The sequence below is a fragment of the Palaemon carinicauda genome, chromosome 7 (genome assembly GCF_036898095.1).
Source record: "Palaemon carinicauda isolate YSFRI2023 chromosome 7, ASM3689809v2, whole genome shotgun sequence".
NCBI classification, from domain to species: domain Eukaryota; kingdom Metazoa; phylum Arthropoda; class Malacostraca; order Decapoda; family Palaemonidae; genus Palaemon; species Palaemon carinicauda.
The window spans coordinates 130,608,490-130,625,882 of NC_090731.1; the positions used below are offsets into that span (position 1 = coordinate 130,608,490).

At 43.5% G+C, this 17,393-nt stretch overlaps 1 protein-coding gene across 1 annotated transcript in view; it reads right to left on the reverse strand.

Annotated features, from left to right (window-relative positions):
* Window positions 1-17,393, reverse strand: part of Npl4 (nuclear protein localization 4) — a 138,196-nt gene that overhangs the window by 70,353 nt on the left and 50,450 nt on the right. The window contains exon 3 of the mRNA XM_068376870.1: window positions 2,492-2,684. Within this exon, the coding sequence (XP_068232971.1) occupies window positions 2,492-2,684 (193 nt within the window). The remainder of the gene's footprint in view (window positions 1-2,491; window positions 2,685-17,393) is intronic.

A 17,393-nucleotide genomic window follows, 5' to 3' on the forward strand; every position in this document is an offset into this window, starting at 1 on the left:
AGTCCTCCGAAGAGGAGTCACTGTGAGTGAACTCCCCTGAGGGGGAGAATCACTGGCAGGAGAGACTGTTGGACTTAGCTCCTCCCTAGAAGGTTGAACAGAGGGAGAAACTAAGCCTTCAGCTAAAGAAGGTTGAGCCGTTGCAGAGGTATTAGGAGATATCGCATCGGATACCTCTGCCACCACAACGTCGACGATAAACAGAGGATCAACCTCTTCCAACGTCGGCGATTGCTTGACAGCGGCACCCAACCGGATAATGTCAAACAAGGCTTCCTTGGAGGGCAAACCTTCGAGCCCCAAGGAAGACCAAAGCTGGAATAAATCATTTACATTAACATTTAAATTTAAATACTCCCCCAGGGGAAGAGGTGGAGCTGCCTCGCTAGGGGAAGCAACGCCATTTCTCGAACCCCGAGATCGGGAAACAGAACCATGGTCTACGCTACCACTCGATGGCTTCTCGGAAGAAACCGATCGAGTGGGAACTTCGGAGGAGGTTTGAGCAACGGAGGAAGAGTCCTTGGGATTTTCTCCTTTCAAAGAAATCTTCGAAGGAGAAATATCCCGACTTCTTCTTACGTCGCCGAAAAAACCTCTCCCACTGGGAGGTAGACCACTCCCTACACTCACCACACTTATTAGTTCTACCACACCATTGGCCCCTACAGTAAGGACAAAAGGTGTGAGGGTCCGTCTCGACAGCCGACATAAATGTACCACAAGGGCGGTCGGGTAATCCAGGACATTTGCGCATGATGGCAGAGGCCAACTTCACACTCAAACCTGTAGGAGAGAAAGCAAAAAGACATTAATGGCTGTCAGAGAGGCGAGGGTGAGAGCGGACACGTCCGACTACCACCCGAGCTGAGAGCAAAGTGAGCTCAAGCACAGGTGTGTGTGAGGGGGGGGGGTAGTAAACCCTCATTAAATTCTTATGGCTCGTCATTTCAGCTACGCCGAAAGTAATAACCCCTATTAAATAGCGTGGTTTGTAAGTAAGTTACGGAATAAATCTTATTTTATTTGTTCATTACTTCTCAAAGTTTATTTCCTTATCATCAACAAATGAAACAAAAACAAAAAGGGGACCTCTACTCTCTAATAATAATAATAATAATAATAATAATAATAATAATAATAATAATAATAATAATAATAATAATAATAATAATAATAACAACAGTTATGGCCTGAGAACATTGGGACGATGCTAATACAAATAAGGATGTTGTGCAGTGATATGGCATCCAGTGGTTGAAAAAAAAAATGTTTACCTATTGGATAAGAAACAGTTAATCAGTACAATAGATCTGAAAGTTAAGAGATCAAAAACCTAAACCAGATAGGAATTTCAGTAGAGAGAATAAAGGATATGTATGGAGCCCTGGCAAAAAACCCTGCAATTATGCTACAAAGTAATAGTTTAAAATGCTTGACAGCAAGATAGAAGAAAAGAAATGGGAACAGAGGTAAAATAGAAGCCTAAAGTGGGTGAAGATGGGGACTGAAGTTATGCTACAGAAACCATTAAGTAATGCATACAGTATACTGTATGAGGTGTATTGAAAGCACTGCTGCCGAAGAGAGACAAGCAGAAGAGAATGGCTATATCCTTTCATATACAGTATAACCAATGAAGGGAAAAGCTTATCAACATTTTCAATATTTCATGTTGATAATGATGATGCCTGTGCATTAGGAATTGTATTTCCTGACCAACAGTATTTAAACTTTTTGATGGACAGTGCATTAAAGAGAAAATGTCTGTATAAGCAATGACGATAAAGACAATGATATCCTCTCTCAATTATATGGAAAAAGGGCATGCAATTTGTCCATTCTACCAACAAGCTTCCAGCAAACTTTAGCTTTGAATAATGAAGCAGTCTATACTATACAAGCTAAATGGAAATAAAGTCTCTCTAAATTATTCTGTCATAAAACTGACTACTGTAAAAGCAACCAATGGTAATAAAAGGGAACAAAATGTTAAAGTTTACTGGACTTTATATATACATTATCATGCGAAGACTGTAAAGCACACTGTTATGTATGCAGCATATCTTAAATTGACCTAATTAGAATAAAAGTTAGGGGGCTTCATGAAATGGAGGGATTCAAGTCAGTCAGATGAATGTGAACTGTATTCTATTCAGACATTGTATATTAAAAGTTTTCATTCATAAGTGCTATATCCTTAAAAGTTATTACAACTGTTCATCTTATAAGTTTCCTGGTTTGGTGCCCTATTCTGGCTAAGTGCTAGCCTAACTTTTCCTTTGTCTCTCCTTTTATGCTATTACATTATTGTCTTTCAGTATCCTATGATAGAAGACTGAGCTAATCCAGTGAGGATATCACTTTGTGAAAACTACTTATGAATAATGCAGGAACCACTCTTGACTTTTAATTTTAAATACACATTAGGCAAAAAAAATTAGGGTTAAAATACAAAAGCACAAGAAAACATGAGAAAAAAATTACTTACAGCTGTGCATTCCTTTTCCGACTAATTCTCCCATCCTGCTTTTGAACTGTTATATCTACTTCATCCTCAATCACAGAACTTTTGATGCTGTTGGCCATTACAGGTACTTCTCCTGGAGTTGGAATTTTGACAGCGCTGCTGTTACTGGGAACACTTCTAACACTATGGTTAACCTTTGAAGTGCTTGGACCACCTAAATGGAGAAAGAAACGGGGAAATTAAAAAAAAAATTACACATTTTTTAAAGAACTTTTTACCTTTTACTACTATACAAACCTGAATCCCTTGAATAGAATTATAGCAGTGAAACTGAGAATACAACAAATATAAACTTAAAACGAGATGTTACAACCAATGGGTAGTGACCTGCCGGTAGCAAGGTGGTGACAGCCCGCTGCTGGCTCACTGACAACTCAATTACATAACAGCTGAGACTTTCGATTGGGTTGGTGTTCACAGGAAAACATGAGTAAAGGACCAAGATTTGTATCAATAGGAAAAATACAAATTACTTTTAAAAATTTGTCATTCATTCCTACAAAATACTGTACAAACCATACACTACTATGAGATTCAGGGCCTCTGTAACACGGTTTTTCCGCAATAATTTTTTATCTATGAATCTCATAGATATAACGCTTCTCCAGAATGCACATTATATCGACACATAAATTTTGACTATATTCTCCATTACGTAGGTTGAATAAATTTGGTACTTATAATGTAAAAGTGACATTTTTTGAAGACGGGCCAACTTACTCAGAGAAAAGGTTTCGAACGCACTCGTTACGTAACTTATGACGGCATTTCTTCCCTCTTTCTCGATCGATGATTGGCTATACGTAACGAAGGCTATACCTCTGCCAACAATGACACAAAAGTTGAAATAAAAGCAAAGCAGTACACCTTCATGAACTCCGAAACTTCTCCACTGATAATTGTCATAATGAACAAACCAACAAAATATGTTAATAAATACAAAAACACTTCGATTATTAGTCTAACTCCCAAATAAGTTTCCCAAGAAATTACAGTCTACTTTATAGGTCATAATCAGATTGACAAGGTGTTGGGAATAGCTGGTAATTTTCAAAAACGTAGTAGACAAGCTTGACTTGATAACTGCTATATCCTATGTCAAGCAATTTTTATTTGTTGTCTATCTACCTACCTATTTACTGTTAAAAAAAAAAAAAAAAAAAAAAAAAAAAGACGGTACCGTATTTTGGCTTTAAACCTTCACCAATAATTATCGTCAGAATGATGACTTCATGAGGCTCCACCCACTTTGGCCTGGTTATAATTCAGGATAACACTGAAGGCTATCATGGGCATTGTTGGATCAGAAAATTTAAATTCTGGCTATAAAAACTCATTTCTCGAGTAGTTGTAAGAAGTGCTAAATGATCCTCAAGGATCCCAGCAGTTGGCCTAAACGTTTAATTCATTTATACTACTGTTACGGCACTTCTGCTACAGTAGTATTACTACGCTAGCACAGATACCCCACCCACATTTATGTATCGTTCCGCCATTCATAAAGTTTTTGTAATGTTTTTTTTCACTGTGCAATAAGCCATGGCTTCCTCAGAAATTAAGTTTAACATTAGATGATAGGTTATTTCATTAAGCTGACAAATTATGGCAACTGGGTATGTTATTGCCGATGTTGAAGCTAAAGATAAAGTATGGTATCATCATCTTTACTACTATTTGTTTTGCTACATTTAGTAATTATTTTAAAGGATAAATGAATTATGTTCACTTTACTCCTATAAATTCCCATTAAATGTACAAATAAAACTCCTAAAACTATTCCTGATTTATTTACAAAATGCAGTCATGCCCAAAACATATACGGCCTAAGAAGAAGAAAAAAAATTATATCGGATGATCCGTTGGTCTGATGGAGAGTTTAGCACAAAATTCTTATTTTAACAAAAATAGTTATATAAAGACTGTTTACATACAATCTCTCTCTTGGTGGCATAGTGAATAGTTAATGGAAATTTTCAAAAGCCTGAATGACATTACAAGTATTATAATCATGTTACGCTATATACAAATCAGATCTTAAATATTGGATTTAAACTAAAAACTGTATAATTACCTATTCAGGCTATAGTAAATATGGCCACGGGCTTTCTCTTGACTGTATAAAGTTGCAAGTCGTAAGACAAATGCAGTTTTGCAACCAAGAGGGCAATTCCAAATCAAATTAGCCATTCTTGACTTATGGTTTTCAGAGCCGATGGAACAAGGTGAATGGGTGTCTGGTGGATGGGCGGGGCAAAATGTGTTTACATTGCTTACGTAATGAATGTTTTCAACTCTTGGCTCGTAATCACTGGCCACGACGTCGGCTACATCATTTTTACTCTATAAAAATTAAAACTATCGGGTTTAGGTTATTGATAATGCTGACAAAATTTGTGTGTGGTTGTAAAATATACATATGTCAACTTTCAGCTACATCCGATGCTTTGATAAGGAGCAAAGTCCAAAAAACCGTGTTACAGAGGCCCTGAATCTCATAGTACTGTAGTCCTTTACATAGAACTCATCCTTAGGCAGGAGGAAGTACCCTTTTCAACTGGCTGTTAAAACTTAACCATGGATACTCAGAACTTGTGCATCTGGAATGCTGAAAGAGTTAAGGATCCTACCACCAGCAGGTCCACAGCCCTGCTTCAAAGGTGTTCCAGGCCTACATCCGTCACGTGTGATGTATCTGCTTGAACCATGTCGTATACCTGGCTACGTAACCCTCCCCCTCTTGAGGGTGGGGAAAATGATATTTTCATAATAAAATAAATTTTTGAACATACTTACCCGGTAGTTAAATATATAGCTTACGTCCCTGACGTCACGGCAGAAATTTTGAAAACTCGCGGCAATCGCCAATTGGGTAGCCAGGCATACCACCAGTGCGCCCTCTACCCAGGTACCTGGAGCCATTCCAATCATTCCTCAGATCTTCCATGCCCTTAGGTCTCTAGAGGGGAGGAGGGGGGGGGGAATTAAATTATATATAACTACCATGTAAGTATGTTCAAAAATTTATTTTATTATGAAAATATCATTTTTAAACATCTGACTTACTCGGTAGTTATATATATATATAGCTGATTGACACCTTTGGTGGAGGGTCAGAGACAGCCAACATTGTTGGAATTTACTTAAGACTTAATAAACAAGCTTAAGGGTTTGTACCTGATAAGGAAGCTGACTTCAATGAATTCCTGCCTCATTATGTCTTGCTTTACTTATGAGATCCAGCGATCCACCCAGGGGGCTGAAGACCTCTAGGAGCTGTCAAACCGGTGTAAATACCTCTATGTGACAGGACCTCCTCCAATACCTTGTTCCAGGCGCTCTCAAGGAACAAACTGACCACCTGACTAAAATCAATGATTGTGGAAGACTGTCGTCCAATCCCCACAAACATCCATAAAAATACAAAAGTTCCAAGAGAAGAAAAGGGTATTAGGTTATGGGAATGTAGTGGTAGATCCTTCCCCCACTACTGCACTCACTGCTATGAATGGTCCCAGAGTGTAGCAGTCCTCATAAAGAGTCTGGACAAGTTTCAAATAATGTGAGGCGAACACAGATTCACTCCTCCAAAAGGTTGTGTCCATAATGCTTTGTAAAGATCTATTCTGCTTGAAGGCTACAGCTTTAACTTCATGTGTCTTGACTTTCAAAAGCTTGAGGTCTGCCTCACTACAATGTGAATGAGCCTCTCTTATTAAGAGCCTGATGAAGAAGGATAGTGCATTCTTCGACATCTGTAACGAGGGCTTCTTGACCGAGCACCAAAGAGCTTCCGACTTGCCTCGTAACTCTTTCGTTCTTTCCAGGTAGAACTTCAGGGCTCTTACTGGGCACAGGACCTACTCCAATTCCTCACCAACCACATCAGAAAGGTTTGGAATCTCAAAAGCCTTGGGCCAGGGTTGAGAAGGGCATTCGTTCTTGGCAAGATAGCCTAGCTGCAAGAAGCAGATAGCTTTGTTATCTCTAAAGCCTATGTTCTTACTAAAGGCATGAATCTCAGTAGCCCTTTTAGCTGTTGTCAGACTGACCAAAAATAGTCTTCATAGTGAGGTCCTAAAGTGAAGTTGAGTGCAAGGGCTCAAACCTGTCACTCATTAGGAACTTCAGGACTACATCCAGATTCCAGTCTTGGTTTTGAAAGCCACCATGCTAAGTCGTCCTTGATTCCGTCTGGAATCGGGAATATTGCTGAGTCCGGTTGAGTCTTTCTGCACCATGATCTTTCAGGAAGAATTGCAGGGGCCTCATGTGCAGCCTTCCGAGTTTGACAAACTGTTCCACCGAAGTTAGTGTTCCTAACAGACTGGTCCAATGGTTGGCGGAACAGGATGGCGGAACAGGACTTGCGGTCCAGCCAATCCTGAACTATCTCCAGACACGACTGGACTCTCTTTGGTGACAGAAAAGCTCGAAAAAACTCGAGAGTTTAGAGTCATCCCCAAATAAAGAATGTCCTGAGAAGGAATTAGCCAAGATTTCTCCTCGTTTATAAGAAAGCCTAACGAGTGAGTTAATGAAAGAGTCCTCTTGAGATCCTTCGAGCAAGACTTTCCGAAGAGGAGCGGATAAGCCAGTCGTCTAGGTAGAGTGACATTTTGATGCCTAGGAGGTGTAACCAATTTCCTAGAGGAGACAACACTCGCGTAAATACTTGCGGTGCTATCGAAAGGCCGAAGCAAAGAGCTCGAAACTGGTAGATCTTGTCCATGAACACAAACCAAAGATATTTCCTGGAATTCTGATGGATCAGAATGTGAAAATATGCATCCTGCATGTCCAGGGATACCATCCAGTCCCCTTGACGAAGGGATTCCAACACTGAACGAGTCGTTTCCATATTGAATTTGGTCTTTTGGACGAACAAATTCAGAGCGCTTACGTCCAGTATGGGTCTCCAGCCCCCCGATGACATGGGGACTATGAACAGACGGTTGTAAAACCCCGGGGATGTCCTGTCGCTTATCTCCTCTATTACCGCCTTCGGTACGAGAATGTCTATTTCTCGAGTTAAGGCTACAAACTTTCCCGAGCCTGGCGAGTAGGCAGGTAATGTGATGGGAACATTGGATAGAGTAATGGAATGGAGTAACCAAACCGGAGAACTTGTGTCACCCAGGGCTCTGCCCCTCTGTGACTCCATTCCTTCCAAAAAAGGGTCAACTTGCCCCCTACTGGTGCATGAAGGATTGAAGGATCACTTAGATGATTTCGTGTCGGATTTGGTCGAGGACTTGGTTGGGTGTCGTAAATTAAATCGAGGCCTGACAAACGGTCTAGACCTACCCCCTCGAAAGGGTTTCTTCTGCAAAGGTGAAACCGAGGTGGTAGTCGCCACAATCGAGGGTTTAATCCACTTAGAAGACTGTGCAAGCAAGTCATTAGTAGACTTCTTCTCTAATGCGGAAAGAATCTTGGTCACTATCTCGTTCTGGAAACAGATGATCCTTGTCCATAGAAGAAAACAAAAGGGCGGACTTCTGAGACGAAGCGACTTCTTTCGAAACAAACGAACACCAGAGCTGTCTTTTCTTGAGAGTCCCGAATGCAAAGAGAGAAGACAGTTCATCGCAACCATCCCAAATTGATTTGACGGAACATGACAAAACCCCAAGCCAGTCCGATGCCAGGTCTTCCTGAAGAGTAGAGCAATCCTCTATTTTCGTAGCGAGAGCTCCGATCGTCCAGTCCAAGAAACTCATAATTTCTAAAACCTTGAAAATATTCTTTAACAAATGGTCTAACTCGGGTGATGTAAAGAAAATCTTAGCTGCTGCCAACGCAGATCTCCTATTTGCGTCCACCAAGCCAGAGAAGTCCCCCTGAGAGGAGGCAGAAACTCCCATAGAAGGGGCTTCCCCGGTTACATAGAACCTATACCTCTTCTTAATAAGTTTCGACAGAGGATAGGCGAAAGTATCTTTCCAAAGATCTCTCTTGACCTTCAACCAATCTTCTATATCACAAAGCAAATGTTTAGCAGCCTTGGAAAGAATGAGCTTCGGGAGAAGAGAATCGAAATTCTTCCTTCTCATCAGAAAAATAGAAGCAGGCGACCTGGGAGTGGCTGCTACGAAGTAATCCGGATACATGTCAAGAAGATAGTGTAAAAGCTTCGAATAACACAAAAGCGGAATAGTGTCCGTTTCTAAATCCTCCTCGTCATCTGACGAAATAGGCAATAGAGACTGTTCTTGATTCGACTCATTGTTCTTCGTACCTTGCTTATTTTCTTTCATCCAGTTCATCAGTTCTTGCAACTGTCGACGTAACGGAACTAAACTCTCTTCTTCTAGTGTTGAAGTCGAAGCAACTAGAGTGGATTTCGACACGATCACTAGAGGTGTCGCATACGAAGTCGAAGGACAAGGTTCGACAGTTTGATGAGTCGAAAATCTCGATGAACTTAGAATCGGTCGTTCCACAACCGAGTCGAAGGCAGCAGTCGCTGTCGTAAATACGAGGCGAAGTCCACGTAGCTACACTGCACGACAGGCGAGCGATATCTACTTCCTTGGTTCTTTTCACAGAAGGAGAAGAGAACACCTCTTCATTCGAACGTCTCTTCAACGGACGTGAAACTGAAGAATCACGCCACTTACGACGTCTAACCGAAGTCAAATCACTCGACTTACACGTCTCACTGGAGTGGAATCACTCGACTCTGTCGATAACTGGTCATCAAACGACACACCTTTCCAATGGTGTTTAGTCGAATCCTGCTGTCGCACCACAGGATCGACTGAGGAAGCAACTGTCTGTGGGCAAACCCCGACAGTCTCCCTTGGACCTCTGGTATGTCTTCTCCCCGAGGCGGGGGAGCGGGACAATGATCGTTTAGGAGAACTATCGGGACAAACAGCCACCCCCTCCGAATACACTGAACTAACACTTTTCACTTCACTAGAAGTTTTTCCTAAGAAAGACTTTACAGATAATCCTAACTGCATTACTATATTAGCTAACACATCAAATTTCTTTTCAAATTTAGATTCGAAACTGGCAATGGTGTCAGGAGAAACTCCACGGGAAGTTAGCAAAGGAGTTACAGAAGGAGGAGTAGGAGGACTCAAGATAGGAGACGTAATAGGAGGAGGAGAAGGAGAAGTAATAGGAACAGGTGCTTTGATAGATGAAACAGAAGAGGCTAAACTAGACTTGTTTTCAGCTCTAAGAGCCGCCTTTCTCTTCCTATTCTTAATTACTTTCCCCGAGTGAGAAACAAAACCTTTCCACTGTTGTTCACTCCAATTCTTGCATTCACCACAAGTCAATTCTTTAGAGCACTCACATCCCCTACACTTAATGCACATAGTGTGCGAATCATAAATTAATTTAACTAGCCTAGTTTTGCACCCTCCGCCGCAAAACCTAACTACGGAAGGACTAGAGTCCGTCATGATGGTATGACCACAAAAATTGTAGAAACGAAAATCAGATTCAATCCTACAACACGGAGTTTGAATACTTCACCGAATTTGAAGAGATAAGGCTCCCCAACCAATGAAGAAAAGAGTCTGCACCGACCACCGATGTTCACCAGAAGCCGGCAGAGAACGAATTGTTGTTAATTGGACAGTTGTACCTATAGCTAACCCCGAATGGAGGGAGATGACGTCACCTACGTCAGTGATGGGGCCGCCATCGCGGAATTTTGAATGTATTGTCTGCCGCTGTAGGGAACCTACAGCTATACAATTGTTCGGTAAGACACTGCAATAAAAGAACACATTTGGGCTCTTTTCTTAAGAACCCCCGCCGAGAAAAGGGCTACCAACTCATTGGATCCGTCTCTTAAGGCTTTATCCATGCACGACATAATGTGGATGAGACTATCAGTGTCCCCATCCTTTATGGCAGAAACCTTTTTCCCCAAGGCTCCCAGAGTCCAGTCAGGATTGAATACCTCGAAAGCTCTGAAGACGCCTTTGAGAAGATGATCAAGTTCTGATGTTGACCAGAGTATTTTGGTCCTTCTCATGGCCGTCCGACGAGGAGCGTCTACCAGACTCGAAAAGTCTCCTTGGGCAGAGCCAGGAACTCCCAAGCCGAGAACTTCTCCCCTCTCATACCAAACACTAGATCTGGAGACCAATCTAGCCGAGGGAAAAGAGAAAACCGTCTTTCCCTGGTCCTTCTTGGATTGCATTCAGTCTCCCATCATCCTCAAAGCTCTCTTTGATGATCGAGACAGTAGCATCTTTGTAAACAAACTCCTTCGACGCCTTCCCTAGCGTAAATTCTGAAGGCGGTGAACGAGGAGCAGCAGGCACAAAATAATCCGGAAACTCTTCAGTAAAAATTCTCAAGAGTTTCTTTAGGTCAACCGAAGGATGAAGGGTCTAAGGATCTTCTCCTTCCGAGAATTCCTCTAAAAGATCAGCAGGGGAAAGGTGATCGTCGATCCCTTCCTCCGACAAAGCTCTAACTGAGGTAGAGACGTCTTGTTTTCTTGGAGTCAACTCCTTAAGGTCCTGACTTCTGGCGTCAATGGGTCCAAGATCATAACGCCTGGCATCATGTTATCCCATCGCTTGACACTCGGAACTAAGACGCTCGCAATCATTACGATCGGAACTAAGGCGTCCGCGATCTCGACGCTCGGCTCGACTGGCGTCATCACGATGTCCAAAGCTCTTACCCTCAGCGTCACATCTAACTGCTTGACGCTCGGCGTCACGTCTAACTGCTTGACGCTCGGCGTCACGTCTAATTACTTGACGCTCAGCGTCACATCTGGCTGCTTGACACTCGGCGTCATGTGGATCAGTCTATCGACGCTTAGCAGGAGGATCCTCATTACGCCACTCGGCGTTGCGTCCAACTGCTTGACGCTTGGCGTCATGAGGACCAGTCTCTCGACGCTTAGTGTCACGTTTAACTGCTTTACACTCGGCGTCATGACTACCAGGCTCTCGACGCTTGGAAAGCTGCCCAACGTCAAGGACCTCTCGACTTTTAGCCTACTGGAACTTGGTGTCAAGGTGTGAAGCTTCCTGACGCTCTGGGTCTTGGCGAGCCACTCTCTTGTTATCCGCAGGCTGATAGACTTGCATGAGAGAAGAGAGTTTCTGCTGCATATCTTGCAGCATACTAAAATTAGGGTCAACTTGTTGTGGTAAAAAAGGAGACGTTGCTTCTACCACAAGCTCACTTTCTACGTCGCTCAAGGAACGCGCAGAGCGTCCAGAGGACGAAAACCAATCTGAAGGAGGAGGAGCATGTACCGAGGTCATGCCAGTCTCAGAAAACTGTCCTGCAACTGGTTGGGCTGGACGCTTGACAGCTTCCGACATCCTTCTATCTCCTACTGACGAAACAGGGCGCTTGACAGGAGAGCCTTCTTCGGAAGAAGGAAAACGGTCCGGACTGCTCCAATGACTGCAACCAGGAGCTTGAGGCGTCATGATACGACGCTGATCGACAGAGTCAATCTTCCTCTTCAGAGGTCTGGAAGTGTGACGCCAGCCCCACCTGGGCGCTGCGTCATCCGAAGATGATAAAAACACTTTCACCTCACCTTTCCCATGGCGAGGGCGAGCGTCCTGTGAAGCGTCAACAGGCACGCTCGAGGAGACGTTTGCTCGGGCACTAACGCCTCTAGTTTCCTTTCGCCGTTCGACATTCCTTCTCCCAGGGGTTGGGGAGCTTGGAAGAGGTCTAAGGCTAGGAGAACGACAGGTCCTAGCAGACGCACCCTCCACTGCACTGATTAAATTCACTGCACTTTTAGCACTTTTTAATTTTTTAACATCGGACATTAACTGGGTTCTGTCCGCTGCGAGCGATTCAACTCTCACGCCCAGGGCTTGAATGGCCACCATCATGTCCTTTAGAGTTGGTTTATCAGAAGTAACAGTAGTGGGATCTGGAACTACCACTACAGGGGAAGGATTAGGTTCGTTGACACGGGAAGGGGAATAATCTCTAGAACGAGATAAACTCGGTCTAATCCTATCTCTCTAAAGTTTACGAGTGTAGCGGTCAAATTCTAACCACTCACTCTCAGACAAAATAACACATTCATCGCAACGATCAACCAACTCACAAACTTTACCTCTACATTTTACACAAATGGAGTGGGGATCAACAGAGGCTTTAGCAAGCCGGGTCTTACAACCTCTTACACACCCTCTATAAGAAGAAGAGCCAGACATTTTGAATATTTTAAAGAGAGATCAAACGAGCAAGGGTTAAAATAACAAAATTCAATAGTGGTTCAAGAAAATCCAAAAGCAAATCCAAACGAGCGAAAGCCAAAACCAAATTGTACATCACCAAGATAACTGCAATTATACAGGTTACAGCAAGTGAAAAATCCAACGATGTTGCCGGTGCGGCGGCAGGGAAGATCTGAGGAATGACTGGAATGGTTCCAGGTACCTGGGTAGAGGGGGCACTGGTGGTACACCTGGCCACCCAATCTGCGATTGCCGCGATTTTTGAAATTTCTGCCGTGACGTCAGGGACGTAAGCTATAAATATAACTACCGGGTAAGTCAGATGTTTAAAAAGACTCTTTTGTAGCAGAGTACAGAACAGCCACAAGGTGAATGGGTTCTACCAGCATCCAGATCAAGTCCAGCTGGCAAGGGCTTTGAAACTGTACCCCACAGGAGAGGAAGAATGAAGGCGAAAAGAAAATGCAGATCGTTCTAAGTTATGATCTCTCTGAGAGCAATGACTGAAATTAGGACCCATCGCTCTTACTCTAGAGGCCCCAGGTTTGGGATCTCAGCAAACTCTCCTCCAATCAGCCGGAGGTTATGGAGATATTTCCTCTTTCTTCTTCTACCTCGATCAGCAAACTCCTCCGAACAGCCGAAGGTTATAGATATTTTTCCCGTTTCTTCTTCTACTTCGAAGAGAAGGGGCTAGACACCTGCTAGAATAGGCCCCGATGACTAATAAGCTTATCAAGAAAATCAGTCTGTGGTCTGGGGCTGTAGGGAGGAGAAGAATCTTCTTCTTTGTTTGCATTTTTTCCCAATTCTATGTGGGGTCGATGGTTCTGGTCAACTTTCTCCATGTACATCTGTCCCACACTTCATCACCAGTTAATTTCTTTGATCGAAGGTCATCTTTGATACAGTCCATTCACTTTCGCTTTGGTCTCCCTCTCCTCCTCGTTCTCTGTACCTTCAACTCCATCACTCTCCTCCCAATATACTCTTCATCTCTTCTCATGACAAGACCATACCACCTCAGTCTACTTTCTTGGATCTTATCTGATAGTTTTCTAACTTCTCTGGTACCCCTAATTACCTCATTCTGTATCTTATCTCTTCTTGTCACCCCACACATCCATCTCAAAATTCTCATCTCTGCCACATTGTTTCTTCTCTTCTGTCTTCTTTATTGCCCACGGCACTACTCCATACATCATTGCCGGTCTCACAACGGTCCTGTGTACTTTACCTTTCAACTTAATCCATATTTTCCTGTCACATAGTACTCCACGCACTTTTTTCCAATTCTTCCATCCTGCTTGTATTCTGTGGTTTATTTCTGCCCCCAGATCACCATCCTCTGCAACTGTTGATCCTAAATACCTAAAATTTTCAACTCTTCAATCTCTCTCCTTGTAAACTAACTTCGCCATTCTCGCCATTTTTCAATCTCAAATACTCTGTCTTTTTCCTGCTGATCTTCAATCCTCTATTTTCCATTTCTCTTCTCCACTCCTCCAGTTTCTCTTCTATTACCTCTCGCCTAGTGCTACACAGTAAAACATCATCAGCAAAAAGCATACACCAAGGAGACTGATCTCTAATACCTTGTGTTACTTCATCCATGACCAGATCAAATAGGTAAGGGCTCAATGCAGACCCCTGATGTAGTCCCACGTTTACTGGGAAACTTTCTGTTAGGCCTATACTGCTCATAACATTTCCCTTTCCCCTCTCATACATATCTTGGGTAATTCTTACTTATTTCTCAGGGACCCCCTTTTCTCTCATACATCTCCACAGCTCTTGACGTGGTACTTAATCGTATGCCTTCTCCATGTCAATAAAGACCATATGTAATACTTTCTGTTTCTCCCGATGGTTTTCTATCATCTGCCTCAAAGCAAATATTGCTTCTACAGTCCCTCTTCCAGGCATGAATCCAAATTGTTCCTCACCAAGTGTTGTTTCATCTGTCTCTTCTCAATGATCTTCTCCCATATTTTCATAGTATGGCTTATCAACTTTATGTAGGGAGGAGAAGAATGCCAACAGAAAAGTACCTCCATAGCCCCATATACATTGCATACTTTCTAAAGAAGAGAGTGAAAGGATTCAGACAATGATGCCTCACCACTGGAAGTGAGCCCTACCATGCATCTGAAAGATGTGCATAGGAAGGAAGGACACGTACAGAGTAGAATGCATGTCTGAGAGACGTGCATCCGGTTGGGTGTTTCTGTATAAGGATCAACGTTCAGGAGGAAGCATGTCTGGCAGACATGCTTGCAGTGAAGATGCTGGAAGCAGCTGCTTGAAGGACTAGAAATTCCAAAAATATCTGGAGAAGCAGGAACTGAAGGGTATTTGAGAGAAGACTATCCTTTTGATGATTCAGAAGGAAGACTGGAGACTACACAGACACTGGAGGCATCCGTAGGAAGGTCTAGAAATTCCACAACAATCTGGAGATGCAGCAACTGAAGGGTGCTTGCCTTGGGAAGGGAGCCTGGGAGCAAACTCTCTCTCCGAAGGAAGAATGGAGGTAGCACAGATTTTCCGAGGACCCCCAGACACGTCTGTAGGAAGGTCTAATAGCTTCCAAAAGATTGATGAGAGAAAGATGCCTGAGAGACATCCAAGATCCCTTCCGAGGAGGAAGAATCTGGCAAGGTTGAAGAACCTTGGAGCACGCTCCAAAGAGGTGTTTGCCTCAAAGTCTTAAGGGCTTCACACTCAATCAGCAATAAAGACTCCCCTAGGGAGGATGACAGGGGAAGGCCTCCCTACCACACCAATTTTCAAAGTAAAGCCACCCCTCTTAACCAAACTATCTTGAGAAGGGTCTTGAAGTCCCATCCCTAGGATCGCCAGGTAGGGATGAAACCAAAAGTCTGTGAACACACACTTTTCACAAGGCGCCCTTAGTTGAAGTCAAAGCCGCTATAGGAACCCAGGAGATGAAATACTTCTACACTCAAGAAGGTGATGAACATTTGGCAAAAAGCCCTTTCAAAATATCACAAATTTTAAGTAATTTGTGTTTTTCCTAAAAGTACTTACCTCAAACTACTTTCTTAGGAGTATCTGGGATTCTCCTCCCAACCGACCAGAATTTTGTGTAGTTTCCCCTATCTCCGTTTTCTATAGTGGGTCCCTCTGTGGCGGATGGATACTCTCCCTAAGGCGACCCGGCTCAGCGTGCGAGAGCATAGAGCTAGGTCTCGGTCACCAGTAAGCTTTTAGTCGCAGCGTAGTTCACATCTCACCGCTCTCTCACATCCCGTGCGACCCTTTGTGTCCCCACGTGGTTACCTCAAGTTTACCGATTCCCTTGTATCCTTTCATCCACCTCTTTCCCTGTGTTCTTGTGTTGCTTGGTCCTTTTGTGTTCTAGTATGGATCCCCAACGTCGTTGCCCCGGGCCTAAGACTGGTAAATCCTGTGGAGCATTCCTGTCTAAACCGGAGGTTGACCCGCATACCCTGTGTTCATCGTGCAGGGGTAGCGTGTGTTCCCCATCCGCCACATGTCCGGAGTGCGAGTCCTGGCCGGAAATCCAGTGGGCCTTGTACGCGACGAAGAAGAAGAAGGCATCTAAGAGATCTCTTAAGAAGGTGGGCGCCGCCTCGACCTTGGCTTCGCCCACAGCTCCATCGGAGAGAGGTTCCCCTTCACTTTCCCCTACCCATAGTAGGGGACGAGGTAAGTCCGTTGCGGGGAAGCAGCCCATTGCCGCTCCCCATGAGTCCGATGTTCCAGATGTGGGGATGTTGTTGTTTCGCAGGCGTGTGGGGGGCCTGCTGGGGGGGGGGGGGAGTGTGCTCGGGAGACGAGGTTCTGGTGCCTGCAGGACCCGTCTCTACCGAAGACCCGATGTGGGGGAAGACTGGCCCGGCTCCTTCCCCCGCATCATGGCAGTGTATTTCAGGTACTTCAGCGCTCGGGGGAGAAGTAGACAAGGAGAGACCGCCGACAGGTTCGTCAGACCCAGACTCCATTGTTTGGACGGCACCTATAAACAAACTGGAAAAAAAAAATTAAATTTACCAAAACTCCAGCCAGCAAGAACGTCTGCTTTCACTGACAGCTAATATCTAGGAGCGTTTTGTCAATGAGCCAGCAAGGGGGCGGTCGCCTCCCTATAATTGGCAGGTAACTACATGTCGATTGTTAACACCTCATTATGAGTTTGTAATTGCCGTATTCTCAGCTTTAATGTTATCATTCTTCTCTGTAAGGGACGAAGATTTGTATTTGTGTTGGAACAATTATTTAAACTAACAACAGTAAAGGTACAGTACCTAAAACTTTCCATTTTTCAAGCGCTGTGAATTTTTAACAACACAGATTTAACCAAACCAACATCTTGGCGGGCAACAATGAAAAGAGACCCTCCCACCACTTAGGCAATAAAAATCACAAAATTTAAAAGTAACTTGCTTTATCTTGGCTATACAAACCTCTGTCCTTTCATAGGATTATGCTTTCACCCAGGCTGGAGGCAGCTGTTAAAATCTTTAACAAGGTGTCTGTAGTTACTGGTGGGTGACGGGAAAGCCCCAGCCCCTCGCCAGCACCCTGAAAAGCCACCTTGACCTTGATGTAGGGCTTATAGGAGGTTTGAGGTGGCAAGTGAAACTTAAGTGCTCAAGTTTGTTCATTAAGGAAAAATA